At 47.9% G+C, this 16991-nt stretch overlaps 3 protein-coding genes, 1 non-coding gene and 1 pseudogene across 4 annotated transcripts; 1 reads left to right on the top strand and 4 right to left on the bottom strand.

Moving 5' to 3' along the window:
- Positions 1-660: 660 nt before the first annotated feature.
- LOC103628857 (uncharacterized) lies at positions 661-3692 on the bottom strand (annotated as a pseudogene).
- LOC103627747 (transcription termination factor MTEF1, chloroplastic) lies at positions 2317-4914 on the bottom strand. Its single transcript, XM_008648055.4, has 2 exons — positions 3672-4914; positions 2317-2765 (listed from the first exon to the last, which is right to left on the bottom strand). The coding sequence occupies exon 1, from the start codon at positions 4868-4870 to the stop codon at positions 3698-3700; it is 1173 nt and encodes a 390-aa protein (XP_008646277.1). The 5' UTR covers positions 4871-4914; the 3' UTR covers positions 2317-2765; positions 3672-3697.
- A 576-nt stretch (positions 4915-5490) lies between these two features.
- Positions 5491-6831, bottom strand: LOC100285204 (uncharacterized). The gene has a single exon (NM_001158098.2). It carries the CDS (start codon positions 6804-6806, stop codon positions 5631-5633), a length of 1176 nt encoding a protein of 391 aa, NP_001151570.2. The 5' UTR covers positions 6807-6831; the 3' UTR covers positions 5491-5630.
- Positions 6832-7474: 643 nt separating this feature from the next.
- Positions 7475-7635, bottom strand: LOC111589498 (U1 spliceosomal RNA). The gene has a single exon (XR_004849902.1). It is a non-coding gene; the product is annotated as a U1 spliceosomal RNA (small nuclear RNA).
- A 2947-nt stretch (positions 7636-10582) lies between these two features.
- On the top strand, positions 10583-13408 carry LOC103627746 (putative laccase-9). The gene is made up of 3 exons (XM_008648054.4): positions 10583-10971; positions 11153-12641; positions 12923-13408. Exons 1-3 carry the CDS (start codon positions 10843-10845, stop codon positions 13051-13053), a joined length of 1749 nt encoding a protein of 582 aa, XP_008646276.1. The 5' UTR covers positions 10583-10842; the 3' UTR covers positions 13054-13408.
- Positions 13409-16991: the final 3583 nt, after the last annotated feature.

Genomic DNA, 16991 nt, shown 5'->3' with positions numbered 1-16991 from the left:
CACGCGGACGAAGCTGCGTATCTGTGCTGCGGAGAAGTCGTATCTGTGGAAGAGATCCACGCGGATCCGCAGGGTGTCGTCGACGCTGCAGCTGAGGATGCGCGGGTCTTTGGCCACGAGCAGCGTGATGTCGGCCTTGGAGTCTGGAGAGGCCGAGCGCCGGGCCGGTGAGGAAGGAGAGCACTGCGTCGGCGTTGGAGGACGATTTCCAGTGGCACATACGCTTGGCTGCTTTCGCGGCTTGCTTCCGGGTGAGGCCGCAGGTGGAGACGAGGTAGTCATCGGTGGCGAAGTGGCACGCAGAGGAGTAGGTCGCGAAGGCGATGTAGATGTAGAGGAGAGCGCGCTGGAGGGAGAACTGTATGAGGGATGAAGAGCGGTGGACGGGAAGGAGATCTTGCAGGTGAATGGAGAAATGTTTTTGGAGGCGGAACATGGCAGAGTTATTTGAGTTTGTAACACTCTCCTCGCGCGGCTTCGCCACTATATTACTTCGCAGCTGCGCATCGTCAATTTGGTATTATGCAGCACACATCCGCGTCATATTGAGATTGTTATTATCCCCCGCTCTATTACCGTGTGTTTTCTTGCGGTTGATGAAGTTTGTGTACCCCTTCGTACTAATCTACCCTAGTCGTTTGAGTCCATTCTCTATTATGACTACCTCTCTATCGCCCACGCCGTCGTCTGCCTTAAGTTGACCACGCCGGCGTCTGCCACCAGGTGCCAGCGCCGCTGTCTGCCAGCAGGAGCCCGCGCCGCCGTCTGCCACCAGGTGCCAGCGCCGCTGCCAACCCTGTCTGCAACCCCGTCTGCATGGAGGTAGAAGAAGAGCTGCATGAGGATGAGCGCCAGGGTCTCGCCGGCAGGCGCCAGCCTGTCGAGCGGCTCCGGGAACGCCGTGGACAGGAACACAGCCAGCGTCGTGACGCAGGGCAACGTGCCGCCCTGGAGCCCCAGTTGTGCGGCCATGGCCAATCCGTCCTTGCAGATGATGAAGGACAAAGCGACCGCCGCGCCACCGTTCAGCACCGACAGCCGCTCGTCGTCCTTCTGCGGACTCGTCGTCGCTGCTTGGACTCTGCTGGGATGTTTGGCGCCAGTGAGAAGAGCGCTGAGATGAGGTTGTCCGCTGCGACGCCGGCGGCAAGGACGGACGGCGTGAGGCCTAGAGCTTCCGAGATGGCGACGTAGTTCACCGCTGTTCGTCGCAGTCGGTGATGTCATCAGTGGGCAGCGGCACCGATGTGTGTGAGTGAGTAAGCGAATCAAAGCACTTACCTCCGCCAATGTTCAGCAGCAACCAGATCCGAGCAGGAATGCCTTGAGGAGGTCGCCGGTGGTGCGGACGACGCAGCGGAGGTCGGCGCCGAGGAGCAGCAGTGGAACGACAGCCGGCAGGAGGTACTCCATGACGGCGTCGTGCGCGAGCGCCCCGGGGGTGACGAGGTCGACGGCCATGGCAGCCAGGCCGGCCATGATGCTGACCAGAAAGAGTAGACAGAGAGGCGGCGCCGTGGAATGGAAGAGCCAGAAGGGAGGGATAAACTTGACTTTTACCACATCTCATGGATGGTAACAGTGCTCGGAAGAATAACAATCCCAATATGGCGCGGATGTGTGCTGCATAATACTAAATTGGTGATGCGCAGCTGAGGAATAATATAATGACGAAGCCGCGCCACGAGAGCGGTAGTGACAGGCTCCGACCTCTCACGCGCCCCTTCCCCTCAGAGAAAGTCGAAATCTCCACAAGCGCGACCGGATATCTATTGGGCTGAAAAGCATTATTTGAGCCCACAAGTGTCAGGGCGAAGCACTGCTGTTGCCATGTTGGATTTACACTGTTTTTGTACTTCCCTGGTTCAAAGTTAATCAGATAACGCTTGGGGCTGGGACCGCTGGGCGGTAAATGACGTTGCACGGGCCTCCGATGTCGATTCCGACTTAGGCCTTAAGTGGATGTTACCGGATTCACCTCAATCCACTTGCATTGGACTAGATTGAGGTGGAATTTAGTTTAATTCCCACTTTATGGCATACTCGTTTTACTCTCAATCTATATAAATTTGGTGGGATTGAGTGGATTTAAATCCTAAACAAGTCAAAAAATATATAGTTTTTTCAATTAAATCAAATCCACATAGGATAGGAATAATCAAATATGATCTCAATCCATCTCAACACATGTAGATTAATGTGAATTAGATTGTATCTAAACAAGGCTTTAGTCCAACCAACCATAACTTATGTGATTTCATAGCATGGGAAACACTACGGAAGCAAAACACTGAACCAAACAGCTCCCTAGTTTACTTGTACTTTCAGGCAAAGATATTCTGACATTAAGCATTACATAGCAACGCTGATTACTTATTAAGACTTAAAAGTGGTTTACTAAGTGCCATATTTTTTTTTGGCAGGGCAATGGAGGGACGGAGAGTATCCACCTGAAGACCTATAATTTAAAGACAAGGGTATACAGTAGGCCGGAATTAGGCTGCCTCCAGCAACGCTCGGTAAAACGTTCTGTACGTTATATATAGCAGTTCTTCAGCTACTTTATGCGTCTAGCAAGCTCCTGTAAAGGGTCCGGTAAAATTTGGAGGACGAAGTATATCCGCCAAACATTGAGGTTCTGGGCTCGTTCTCTATCGCCTTGATTTGCTGGTTCGCGCGTCAGGTTGGATATTTCATCCGCGGCATCCGTCTCTGACACTACCACTATGGATACATGGAGTTGGCCACCGAGGAGATGACGAAGGCTGAAGAGAGAGAACAAAATTCACATAATTTATATACATTATTTTTTGCATAATATTTACACGTTCACTAATTTGTGGTTTTGGAAAATTATTAGTTGCATCATTTTTAATGCGACACGTTAGATCCAATTAAAATTATATGAAAACAATTAATAAATAAGGTAGTTGTGTATTCTGTTAATATTGTAGCTATAGAGGACCAAATTTAGAGGACGTTGCTGGAGACTAAGATGATATAGAGGACATAATCTTTTAGAGTGTGCTGTAAAGTACAGAGAATATTTCTTTAGGGGATGAAATTTAGAGAACGTTGCTGAAGACAGCCTTACATGGTAGGGGAGTGGGAGGAGAAGAGAAGGAAGAGATTGTGTAGGTGGGTGGGGTGTTACATTACAGGCTGTTAAAGAAATTCCCTTGTGTTGCATTTTTAAAATATATTTCAAAGCAATCGGAGAATGGCACAAGGACGATACAAGATGACACACTGTTAAGAGGATAGTACGGGCTATCTTCAGCAGATCTCTGTCTCATCTCCTATCTAATCCTCTGTTTTAAACTGTACTCTGCAAACCGTGTTAAACATTGTCATTTACATTTTCACATCTTCTATTTTACCTTACCTACTAGAGACAGTCTAATAGACAATGATCCCATTATATATATTAACTAAAATCTCATGGGAAAAAAAGAATTATATTGCTTGCACTTTCATATGAAACGATCCTTAAGTTAGAAATGAACATTTTCATGGCTATAACATGAATTTATGCGCTTACTAGTGTGGACCTAAGCTAATGTCCATGAAACTGCCTTCGTCTTCGATAGTTCATCAGTGGAATAATTTTTCTGTTGAAGCGAGATCAGTAGAATGAGGTTACACAAATGCACAATGGAGGGAACACAAACCTTCGAAATTCTCCTCGACATTCCAGTCATAGGCCCCGGGTCACTTTCCCCATACAAGCAGACTCATAAGCATCGGCAAGACCAGGGATGGATTCCTCGTAGGGAGCAACGAATTTCTCCAAGAATTTCTCTTCTGTTGGTGCCACCACGTTGAAGAAGCACCTGTCCTGCTCAACCAACCCCTTCTCTTTGAGAACCATCAGCACGAGGTGCCGGGGCACTATCCGCCTCTCGAGGCTGTACATGAGAAGCACCGAACGGCGGGCGATGTACTGCGGCGGCAGCCCGACCTCGTTGAGCAGGAACTCCGCGTTCCGGCGCAGCCTCTCCTCGGACGCAACCAGGATCCGCGGCGCCTTACTGATGGCCAGGCTCACCTCCTCCTGCGACCACCCGAGCGTCTCCTTGAGGACGGCGACCTTGGAGTCGACCTTCTCCTGCCCGATACATCCCGCGGTGGAGAGCGCGTGGCGAAACATCTGGGAGCCCGGCGCCACGCCGAGCTGCGTGGCGCGCCGCACCGCGTCCTGGACATACTCCGGAGGCATGGTGACGAGCCGCGGCGCGGCCACGAGCAGCTTGGCGATGTCGACTGCGCTGAGGCCGCACTTCCTGAGGAAGGCCACGTTGGGCTCCACCACCTTCTCGAGGTCGGAGCTGAGGAGCCAGTAGTTCCAGTCGCTGGCCTGGAGGAGCCGCTCGGGGGAGCCGAAGAGCGGGAGCCAGAACCGTACCTTGGAGACGAAGCTGCGGCAGAGGAAGTAGCGGCCGGCGATCTGCGCGAGGCGCGCGATCTGGGACGGGGAGAGGCCGAGCGCGCGGAGCTCCGTGGAGATAGGAGCCAGGGAACGGTCGATGCGAGCGCAGAGGACACGCGGATTGGACGCCACAACGGCGGCCACCTCCTTTGGGGAGAGCCCGAGGTCCGCAAGGAAGGCGAGCACCGCGTCCGCGTTGGATGCGGACTTGAGGTGCGCCAGGCTCTTGGACGCCTTGAGCGCCTGCGGTGGGGTGAGGTGGCAGCTGGCGATGAGGTAGTCCTCGACGGCGAAGGTGCTCGCGGGAGCGGGACCCGGGGTGGCGGTTGTGCTCGTGGCGGCCGCGCGGGTGGCGGTGAGGCGGAGGCAGCAGTGGGTGGGGAGGGGCAGCAGGGAGACGGCGACGAGGGGGGCTGCGGCGGAGAAGAAGATGAGAGGCATGGCTGGGAGTGGGAGCGGGTGGTGATTTTTGACTTGAGTCGCATACTCGCATGTAATCCACAGTTCAGTGGACGGTGGCGCACGCAGACGGCAACGGCGCAACAGCAAATGCCAAATGAAATATTTTGTTGTTTTTGGAAACAAGAATTTCATAATTAGAATAATTTTTGAAAAGTTTAGAATTTGTATTTGAGCTACGATAGCTAAACTTCGGGGGGAAAATTCGAATACATTTTGAAGCATGAAGAAACCATGTAAAATCTTTGGAGTTCATGAAATCATTGACTACTAGTAGTACCGAACGACGCGTTAATTGTGTACTCCTAATTTTGGGTTGATATGTAGAATATCAACCAGTCCGTTCTTCGTTGAGAATTAGGTATCAAGCACTAATCAAAGTCATATTGCAATATTAAACCTTCTCAGGGTTCGACCTGACATCGACTGAAATAAGTAAAGTTTGATGCGATCAGATCAAATGGCGTAACTGAAAAATAAAAATTGTGGCGCAGACAATTCTATAGAAAAAAATGGCAATTATACCACGCCTTCACAATAGAAGCTCCGGACTCCTGTGTTCAAAAGTTGTTTCTCACTTTACACAGTTCAACAGTTTCATGTTGAATCTAATCTTTGCATTAAAGGCATGTAATCCTTTTATCAAAACTAAAATCTACAACGGAGTTGCATATGCCTGGCTATCTACAGGGATCATCAGCTCTCCGGTTGTCCAGCATCCCACTGATGATACACTATCCCGCTACTGTTCTTCCTTCTCGATGACAGCGGCCTCGTAGATCTTGGCCAAGCTTGGGACTTTGACCAGAAATGGCCTGATGAACTTGGCCACGAAATCCTCCTCCGTGATGGCAGCGATGTTGTTGAAGTCCCTGCCGCGCCACAGCCGCCGCGCCTGCAGCACCCTCATCACCTGGAACCGCGGCACCAGCCGCCCCTCCAGGTCGTACCTCAGCAGCGCCGGGAAGCTGGCCACGCGCTCCGCGTCCATCCCGACCTCTGTGGTCAGGAACTCCCAGTTCCTCCGGATCCGCTCCGCGGAGACCGTCATCAGCGTCGGCATCTTCGCAGCTGCCGTCTTCACCTGCGCCTCCGTCCACCCGAGCTCGTCCCTGAAGAACGCGACCTTCCATGCGAGCCGCTCCGGAGTGACGCTGAACGCCGCGATGATCGCGTCCTTGAACGCCCGCGTCTTGCGCGGCACGCCGAACTCGTCGGCGCGGGCTAGGACGGAGTCGACCTCGTCCGGGCTCGCGACAAGCAGCTTGGAGCAGTATGAGATGGCGAACCAGCCGACGTCGCCATCGGTGAGGGTGCCTTCCTCTTGGAGCAGCGCGACGGTGGACTTGACCGTCCGGAGGTCGGCGGTGAGGAGGCCCGGGTTGCCCTTGAGCGCGGCGACGAGCTTGTCGACGCGACCACGAAGATACGGGAGCCAGAACTGGACACTGGGGACGAGCGCGCGTGAGCGGAATGCGGCCGCGCCGCAACGCGCGACGATAAGGCCCATCTGAAACGCGGTGAAACCGAGGGCGCGGAGCTCTTCCGCGCGCGGCGCGAGCGTCCTTGGCACGCTGCAGGTGAGTATCGTCGGGTCGCGGGCCACTGCCACGGCAATGAGCGGCGGGGAGAGCTCGAGCGTGTTGGCGAGGAAGGCGAGCACGGCGTCGGGTTTCGAGGGAGACCTGATGGCGGAGAGCTCCGGCGCCACGCGCGCGGCCACGTTGGCGTAGAGATTGCACCTGTTCACGAGGTAGTCTTCGACGGAGAAGGACGAGGGCGTGGCAGCGTCTGCGGCGGTGGAAGCAGATGTGGGGGCGTTGCTGGTGCAAGGGAGGGGGCGGAGACGGGATGGTGACGGCGAGGAGGAGTACTGCAGCGCCGGCGAGAGCACTGGACGCCCCGGGAGGAGTAGCATCGCGGCGACGCCGATGTGACGCTGTACGTCGGGATGAGCCCGGAAATCGGATAGGTTGTGCTGACAGGTGTGGCGCGGAGACTGCTGGCGACGGTAACTCCGTAACTGACGAACTGTGAGTCTGCGGGCGCTAACTTTTTATCCAGGCCCTTATCCATTCTCCAATTAGGCCCACGACCGTGGTTCTACCTTTTCATCGAAGCCCCTCTCCGATTAGGCCCAAGACCATGGTCCTCTTCGTTCTCATCCAGGGCGAACCACTAGGGCAAAACAGTTGAAGCCTTAAATAAAAAGGATCTCTTTATTAAGGTCGTGTTTGTCACCGGACTATAATTTGGAAATATTAAACATAGTACAAATATACAACCAATTATATATATTGTAACTTACTTAAAAATCAAATATAGTCTAATTTTAAAAATATTTACATAAATTATAAAACGAACATAATTAATTTAAACATTAGTACGATTATCTCCTAAACATTTTCTATTTTTATATTAATTAATCTTACAACTGAACAATCAATATTTAAATTTATGGTTTAATAGTCGCCCAGACTAGATTTTATTTAACGAGACCTTAATTTTATTTTTTTGCACTAGATGAGTAAGTCCCACATAACATAATAAACCCGCCAAGGTCCCAAAAGTAAATGTTTAAAACTGGTAGGGGCCGCGCGAACGCGTACCCCCTCTAGCACAAATTATGACGTCCACTCTCCCACTTGGGGAGATGGTAGACCAGCGTGTCCACCAAGTGCAATGTGGACCACTGATCCAGGTCATGGGCCTTCATGATCGCCCATCGACCCCGTCCAGGTAAGTATGGAACAACGCTGGCCCGGGGCATTCTTATATAGCCGTGTAGCTTGCCAGTACCTAGTTGCGGTGCCGAGGTGGGACTAAACTCTTCGGCTCTAGGACGTCGTTTCCGTTGGATTGGGCATGGGACAGTTCTGAATGCCAGCACTGTGTAAAACAAACGTGGTGCTTTGTTGGGCTGACAAAGGTGCAAATAAATGGGCCAAGCCTGTTCCAGCTTGGATTTGGATTTTTTTTCTCTTTTTTCTGAAACATCCAGCAAGTCTGTTTTTTTCACGAAATAAGACTTGTGCTGTATAACGTTTACTAGTCGGATTTGGGTGCGGAATTATCCATGGCGTCCTAATCGCATTCAGGGCCAAACTATAGTCTAGACCTAAAACCTTAGCTTGTGTTTGTTCATGATAATATAGGTTTCAAGGTGTGTAATATTTATTTATTTTCATATATTTATGTCTAAACATATATTTAAAAGAATCAAGCAGGAGAACTTACTGAGAGCAAGACTACACTACCGGTTGTAAGCTGTTGATATATACTATCCTGTTCTCGATTATTTGTCATCAGTTAGTTTGTTTTTAATTAAACTATGATAAAAAACGGAGGGAGTACATAGTTTATCAACTAAAGTAACGAAAACGTCGATGTCATCTGGGCTGTCGCGTCCAACTTCAAATAAGTATCAGCTTCGTGTTCGACTTTTGCGCCGGCCGGCCGGGCGTAGTCGGCAGGCCGCTCCTACATGCACATCACATTGCCAGTCTGTTCGCTCCTATTGGTTCATGGATATATACGCGCACGCGCTCGCTCGCTTTCGTACGTAATCCAGCAAGAACCAGTTGAGAAGTCGTCTCTGCGCACGAATTTCCCTAGTTAGTAAAGTCAAAACGGCATAATCTACTACTCGTATTGATAATCTGCTTTTGGCACGCGGAGTTCAAACGGATGTTTGCATTGAGATGTTGGCATAGAGATGACTGCGACGAACGGCCGGCAAGCATGGGTGGACGCACGTACAGAGTGCGGATCTTGGCCGCTGGTCAATTTTCAGAAACCATGTACTACCTTCATTCACAAATATATGATATTATTGATTTTTTTTTCTTTTTAAAAAGGGAAATTTGGATTCATACCATTAAAAGATCACCACTTTGGATCCATACCATTACTATCTCACTTACATGTGGGTCCACATGAGTCAATGACATGTGGGGTCCATGGTATATATCTAAAGTTTGGATCTTTTAATGGTATAGATCCAATTGTTCCTTTTAAAAACTTTAACCGCTCATATTATTTAAAATATTTATTAAAAATGTAAAATTTTAAGTCAAACACAAAAGAACTTAAGTGATAAAATAAAACATAAAAATAAATGATAATTCATTATTTTTTGAATAATACGAGTAGTTTTGTAAAAGTCAACGGTGTCATGTATTTATGAACGGAGGGATTATAATGATTAGTACCAATTAATCAGGCCTCCACTTAATGTCAGTTACAAGGCCCAACCCCCCCTCCCCCAATCTCTCGATTTTTCATTACTATTAGTGAGAAAAATGTTGGGCTGAAAAAAAGAGAGCCTAGAATAGCATCTAGAATCAATGAACATCCATTGAAAATAATGCCTAAAATAGAATCTAAAAGAGGACAAAACCTATTGTCTATGTTGTTATGGTAAATGGTTTGATCGGATGAGGAGCTCGCAAGAGGATATTGTCGTTGTCGTTGGCAGTGTCGCAACTCGCAAGAGAACACTTGTTTTTTGAAAGACGCGAGAGATAGACATTTGTGGCCGTTATTAGTTGGTGTAATATAAGTGTCACACACAGTGTCTCAGGCCCGCGTACATACTCATCATATCACCGTGCATACAAGCCTAGCCAGCCAGCTAGGTACGTACATGCATGTATGCGTTGCAGCATTGTAATACTACACGTGCATGATGGCTGAGAGCAGCTCGCCGAAAATTCGCAGGCCGATCTGTAGGTTGTTGAAGCGCAGCAGGTCTATGTGTCACTGCGTGTGCGTCAATATAGCATGCATTGCTATATACACGGGTAGTCTGAATGTCTGCTGCATGCATTGCATACAATAGTCTGAATGTGTCAAACATGCCCTCCGTTCCGCTGCTAAAAAAACGCACGAATCTATACGTCCATCTGTTGTTTGCTTCGCGCGCGTTAGGCGATTGCGTCATAGTTTAAGAAGGTGTGATTGTTACTGTACGCACGTTGATCGATGCGTGTGGATGCGTAGCGTAGGTAGGTTCCGATATCGATAGAATGAATATATATCTTCTTCACGATTGCATAGTACGTCAGCACACAGACACAGGTTCGTTATACGACCCACGTTTGTATACTGTAGTCAAATTGACCACGTACATCAACCTTCTTCGATATGCAGGTGTGCCAAAATATTCTAAACTGGGTCTTCAACTCGTCATTCGCTGTAACCTGTAAGTGCAAGACAGCATCGCTCGGAAGTCGGAACCATCCATGCATATGCATGCATGCTGCCGTACGTTCGTTGAAAATTCCACGTGGCGCGAATCTGGTCCCTTGACTCGTTCCAGCCTTTCCAGGCGACTGTGCGTGCATGTTGGCTTCATGTAAATAAACTGGCAACACACAAATTTGGCTGTCGTGCCATCCGTGAAGATTCAATCATAGCTAGCTAGGTGGGTCAGCTACTCAGCTCGGACGCCGTCGTCGTCTCACGTTCGCACGTCAATTAGCTCACGCTAACGGATCGGAGGAGGGGCGGCGTTTCATGGAACGCGGCTTCTTCTGGGGACCGGACCGTGCATTTGTCGCCGGCGAAAAAACGATGCTAGAAGAACTAGAACACGTGGACGAGTTGCTAAGCTGCTATCCAAGACAATAGACAATCATTATTCGAAGTTCTATATCGACCGGACCGGTGGATGCAGATTAGGTACTGACTTTTGGCGGGGCCCGGCAAGACGAGCGGAGCGTGCCTATGCATTCCCTCGTCGTCGTCGTTGGCAGCTCTCGTTCTATAAATTGGATACCAGCAGCGGCATCCTCCACTCGATCCAGATATCCCAGAGCAACGACGCATACGGAGCACACAGCATTGCAGTATAGCAAGCGCCAGCCTTGGTTTGCATCGTCCTCGCTCGCTGCTAACTCAGAGCACGCATCATCATCAGCATTTGCGCGACGTTGATCGAGAGAGCTAGTCAGATGCAACGTCAGAGAGCTAAGATGCCGGCAGGCCAGCTGAGCTGGCCGTTACTGCTAGGCGCGGTGTTAGCCTTTGGAGTTGCAGCTAGCCCGGCCCAGGCCTCCAGGAACACTCACTACGACTTCGTTGTAAGTAGAGACCTATATATAGCTCTATAGCTGTATTCCAGCATCTTTGCTAGTTATCCAAGCTCCTTAATTAGTTAATTGATGCCCACTGCTATGTGCTACACGCCTACACTACTGCACCATGCATATATGCGTATACTTGATTTCATTAAATAACGAACGAGATATATATGTCTTGCAGATAAAGGAGACCAATGTCACCCGGCTCTGCCACGAGAAGACCATCCTGGCCGTGAACGGGCAGTTCCCCGGGCCGACCATCTACGCGCGCAAGGACGACGTGGTCATCGTCAATGTGTACAACCAGGGCAGCAAGAACATCACCCTCCACTGGCACGGCGTGGACCAGCCGCGCAACCCGTGGTCCGACGGCCCGGAGTACATCACGCAGTGCCCCATCCAGCCCGGCGCCAACTTCACCTACAAGATCATCTTCACCGAGGAGGAGGGCACGCTGTGGTGGCACGCGCACAGCGACTTCGACCGCGCCACCGTGCACGGCGCCATCGTCATCCACCCCAAGCGCGGCACCGTCTACCCTTACCCCAAGCCGCACAGGGAGGTGCCCATCATCCTCGGCGAGTGGTGGAACGCGGACGTGGAGCAGATCCTCCTCGAGTCCCAGCGGACCGGTGGCGACGTCGATGTCTCGGACGCCAACACCATCAACGGCCAGCCCGGCGACTTCGCCCCGTGCTCCAAGGCGGACACCTTCAAGATGTCCGTGGAGCACGGCAAGACGTACCTGCTCCGAGTCATCAACGCGGGGCTCACCAACGAGATGTTCTTCGCCGTCGCCGGGCACCGCCTCACCGTGGTCGGCACCGACGGCCGCTACCTCAAGCCGTTCACCGTCGACTACATCATGATCTCCCCTGGACAGACCATGAACATGCTGCTCGAGGCCAACCGCGCCACCAACGGCTCGGCCAACAGCCGCTACTACATGGCCGCGAGGCCCTTCTTCACCAACGCGGGACTCCCGTTCGACGACAAAAACACCACGGCCATCCTGGAGTACACGGACGCGCCGCCCGCCGCGGGGCCACCGGACTTCCCCGAGCTGCCGGCCATCAACGACACCGCCGCGGCAACGGCGTACACGGCGCAGCTACGGTCCCTGGTCACCGAGGAGCACACGATCGACGTGCCAATGGAGGTTGACGAGCACATGCTCGTGACGATCTCCGTCAACACGCTCCCCTGCGGTGCCAACCAGACGTGCGCCGGCCCCGGAGGCAACCGCCTCGCGGCGAGCCTGAACAACGTCAGCTTCGTGAGCCCGACGACCGACATCCTCGACGCCTACTACCACTCCACCAGCGGCGTGTACGACCCGGACTTCCCCAACAAGCCGCCCTTCCTCTTCAACTTCACGGCACCCAACCCGCCACAGGAGTTCTGGCTCACGAAGCGGGGCACCAAGGTGAAGGTCCTGGAGTACGGCACCGTCGTGGAGGTGGTGTTCCAGGACACGGCCATCCTCGGCGCCGAGAGCCACCCCATGCACCTGCACGGCTTCAGCTTCTACGTGGTGGGCCGAGGGTTCGGTAACTTCGACAAGGACAAGGACCCGGCCACGTACAACCTGGTCGACCCGCCGTACCAGAACACCGTCTCTGTGCCCACGGGCGGCTGGGCTGCGATGCGTTTCCGCGCGGCAAATCCTGGTGAGTACCCTCTTGCTAAATTTGGGCAACAATGATCGATCGAACTACAGTTAAGGCTGACAATGGGCTATAAATTTTGCACTATAAGATTTAAGGATCGAATCGAATTAGAATCGGGCTCTATTCCTATTCATTTTTGAACTATAATTTATTTAGGGCCTTGATATTTTGTGAAGAACTATTTAGATCACGATCCATTACCACCCCTAACTACAGTATATAAATGTTGTTTTATTGTATATGTTTTTTTTTCTCATCACGTTGTGCTGCTTGTTTATTAGGTGTGTGGTTTATGCATTGCCACTTCGATCGTCACACGGTGTGGGGCATGGACACTGTGTTCATCGTGAAAAATGGCAAGACCCCAAACGCTCAAATGATGCCACGTCCTCCTAACATGCCCAAGTGCTAAGGAAACGAAGCCATGCATGACTGCCAGAGTGTATGTATGCAAGAGCAAGACAATCCAGCAAGATAACTAATCTCAGATAATTGATTTATTTATTTATTCGTGGTACAGATTTTAAGTAGACTGTTTCTTCTGGTCAGTTGAGACGATGTAATTAGTGTTGTTTGTATTCTTTTCTCCCTCTCTTTTCACTTGGACGGAAGAGAAAAATAAATTCGTTGTATTTATTATTTGTGTGGATTTACTCCTAGTTCAATCTTCAAGTGTAATTAAACAATGTATGTCACGGAGCTACATTATGCACACATCCCGTGAAAATTCAATATAAACATGTGCTTCTTATGTGCACTTTTTTTTTGCCATGATAGTATCATGATTATTTAGAGAAAATTTGTTTGATAATAACAATACCGTTCAAGTACTACTCGTATTGTTCTTAGGCTATCTTCAGCAGATCCATTATCCCGTCTCCTATTTCAAATTTCACTCTGCAAATAGTGTCAATGCAAATAATATCATCTACAGTTACACGTCTCGTATTTTACCGGAACTACTGGAGACAGTCTTACCATGGTAAGCAATGATGTTTATCTAGGAATCTCAAAATCTATGGGTATAATATTTCGAGGGTTGATAGTATGGTATAATGTGTGTTTGTTTATAGGGTAAGTGTGTGTGCATAGGCAAATCTAGGGTTTTATTATTGGGTTAGTTGATCCGATAAAATTTATAAATCATTTAGTAAAACACTGATATTTTTTAAAATATGTTGTATTATGTGATGAAGCTAATCCTAGTGATCTCAACAATATTTTTGGCTAAATTCGCCACTCATGTCTGCATATGTAGTGCAATCCAAGAAAAAAGTGAATTAATGTAACAATATTATTACCGCTTGATAAATTATGGCTAAAGTATTAATGTATATTGAACTGTTATTTCTACATATGAAAGTATAATAAAATATAAGTATGCAGTTAAAGAAATCTCAAACTTTATTGAGATGTCTTAATACAATAGGCAATCAAGTTTGGACTCGAGTATTCTATTCTAATGTATTTTGTGGGATTTATCGTCTATATTTTTATTAACACAAATATAAATATAGATAGTACACTATATATTAAGCAGATAACTGTTGTTGATTTATTAGGGAGTGAGGCATGGCCCCTGCAAACCCTTTTTGGCTTTATCCCTGATGCCTAAACATCTTTAAGGCACCAAAATAGTCATTGTTGGGACTATTTGTTTCGGATTCTGGTTATCAAAATTGGCATCTGGCTGTCAAACGCTTTGCTTCTCAGTTCGCTTCTATGAGAATCACTTCTATGAAAATCGCTCAAACTAGCATGAATTTAGAATCCACCGAATCGTCGAGGAATTCACCGCTTTCTAAACCATAAACCATGCAGACCTCTTCATTTCCTCCGCACACAAGCTCGACATTCCCGCCATGAATCAAAGTGTTTCCCCACCAGGGTAAGACCCTAGTCCCTCTCAATAACCCTTTAATAGATCATGTTAAATTTGACTTGAGATGTCGTTTCTTTGGTGGGAGGGGAGAGCATTAGTGAACTTAAACTGATGATTTGATCTTATTTTTGAATGGGTATGATTGGTTTGGACGCGGCATTTACATTATGTGTTCAGTTCAGTCAGCTTACTACTAAGTTGGATTATGGTAGCTTTGCTGGTGTGCCATGCAAATATAGTGGATGGGTTGTAGATTGTCACTTGTATAAGATGTCAGATCTACAGAAGAACCTTGCTGAAATGGTGAATTCGAGAAGTTGACAAGAAGCAATCATATATATATATATATAACTGGGCATGATAGAGGAAGAGAAGTTGGTAGACTATTTTAATTTGTTCCTTGCATTTTGTGACCTAAATAGTGAGAATAAGATGCATTTGTTGGTCGATGTTGAGGACAAAAGGAGATAATTAGATTCTAGCTCTGTTGTCACCAAAGTTGTAGTTAAGAACGCAGTCATAGCTAGTAACAGTGCACAAGCATGTAAAAATAATGAGACACCTGTTCCACATGTCTTTGGCTAGAGTAGCATTGAGATAATTCCATTTGCTGATGACCAAATAGGTGCCACACTACATGTTATGAATGAGGAATCTAAGTATGAATTTCTTGGACTTAGAAAAGAACATGAGATGGTTGAACAAGCTAGGGATGCACATGAAACAAAAAGGAAAAGGAATCTACTGTTGTGGATGTGAACATGACTGATGGGGTCCATGGGGAGTTAGTTGTTCACCATTTGCTTCCCGGTGAGAATTCAGTCTTTTATGATAAGGAAGACCCTCCAATGTAGTGGCAGGTCTGAAGGGGCTAGGGGGATCTAGTCCCCCTCTGTCCATGAAACTCCAATAGATATAGAGATGGAGTATAGAGGAGGAAGAGAGAGAAATAAGCCCCACTGCATTAGAGAAATAGGTAGAAGGTAGAGGAGAAGGAATGAGTAAGAAGAAGAGAGAGAAATAAAGCCCTCCTATCAACTTGTGTTGCCTTCACCATTGGTCATTTGGACATTACCCCCCCTAATTCAACATTGGATCCGCCACTACTCCAATGATAGTGGGAAACATATAATTTAGCATGAATGAGTTCAGGTATGCTTTAAAGCATTATGTTATCAAGGTTCAATTTTAGTTAGGAACAGAGCAATCATACTGAGACATGTTTAGAGGGTGTACATGAAGAATCGTGGCAAGGTTGATGTAGGATGCAAAACACGGTAGGGTACTATTTTGTTTACTTGTCATGTACATTGCTTTATTTTGATATATATAAGTAAAGTATAGTTCAACATTTTGTATGTTTTGTATCATATCGATCTTTACTTTGTGTGAAGCCTATAGCAAATAAAGAAGGACATATGTGTGCATCAACTGGTAGAGTATGGACAAAGATGGCTTCTTACCATTGGGTTGCAGAGAAGGCAATCCCAATGTTAAAAATCTAAATAAGGGTGCCATGAAGTTGAAAGAAGAGTTGTATACTTATATGACAAATACAATTTGACCATATGATATTCCACAATATGGGATGGAAGGTAAAAAGGCTGATGAACACATTTTTGGTACTTGGGAAGAAAGTTTTTGTTATTTGTTTAACTTTAAGGCGGAGGCTGAGCTCAGAATGCCTGCCAGTGTTGTAGAGATATGTCTATAGGGAAAAATGTGACATATATTTTCATAGATTTTTTTGTTGTTTCATACCAAGCATTGTTGGATTCTTGAATGGGTGTCGACCATATTTGAGTATTGACTCCACAACTTTGAATGGGAGATGGAATGGACTATTTAGGCAGTAACCAACAATATTGGCACCATGAAGGAACAAACCTCATGGACACTTGTAGAAGCAACAACCAACAAAATTTTCACTAAAGGAACATCCATAAGTATTTCACAGACCTCATGGAAACTCACATGAGTAGCAACCAATAGTTTCATAGACATCATAAACACTCACCAATGGAACATATCAATAACATACATGATAGTAAAGCATGCACGCATCACACAAGAACATGCTACACTACGAGTTCATGGAGATACATTTGTTTATAACCTTACAACAAACACTACAACTTAGTCAGAGAAGCTAGGCAGGTTATCAATATCATAGTCGACGCCCTAGTAGTTCTCCATGTGTTCTCTAATGGAAATCCAGTCCTTTGGATGGAGCTCATGCGAGGGCAGTGGCCATGTGAAAGGGAAATAGGGTCAAACCTTTTCCTATAAATATTTTGGTGGTTGAAACATTACACACATTGCTCATTTAAATACCTTTGATCATATCTCTTTCGTTTGCTATGACTAATGTGTTTCCAAGTGTCTTTTTAATGCTAAGTCGTAGATTAAAAGGGAAATGGAGTACTCGACGAAGACAAGGCTTCCACTCCACTCTATCGGTATCATTT

The sequence above is a fragment of the Zea mays genome, chromosome 5 (genome assembly GCF_902167145.1).
Source record: "Zea mays cultivar B73 chromosome 5, Zm-B73-REFERENCE-NAM-5.0, whole genome shotgun sequence".
Lineage (NCBI taxonomy): Eukaryota > Viridiplantae > Streptophyta > Magnoliopsida > Poales > Poaceae > Zea > Zea mays.
The sequence above is the reverse complement of the archived record's forward strand: the minus strand, read 5'-3'. Positions and strand labels throughout refer to the sequence as shown.

Excerpts from the sequence above, each read along its gene's own strand:
- LOC103627747 (XM_008648055.4), bottom strand. The coding sequence starts at position 4,870 with ATGCCTCTCATCTTCTTCTCCGCCGCAGCCCCCCTCGTCGCCGTCTCC.
- LOC100285204 (NM_001158098.2), bottom strand. The coding sequence starts at position 6,806 with ATGCTACTCCTCCCGGGGCGTCCAGTGCTCTCGCCGGCGCTGCAGTAC.
- LOC103627746 (XM_008648054.4), top strand. The coding sequence starts at position 10,843 with ATGCAACGTCAGAGAGCTAAGATGCCGGCAGGCCAGCTGAGCTGGCCG. Across the intron at positions 10,972-11,152 it reads ACACTCACTACGACTTCGTT|ATAAAGGAGACCAATGTCAC; the intron begins GTAAGTAGAGAC and ends TATGTCTTGCAG. Across the intron at positions 12,642-12,922 it reads TTTCCGCGCGGCAAATCCTG|GTGTGTGGTTTATGCATTGC; the intron begins GTGAGTACCCTC and ends CTTGTTTATTAG.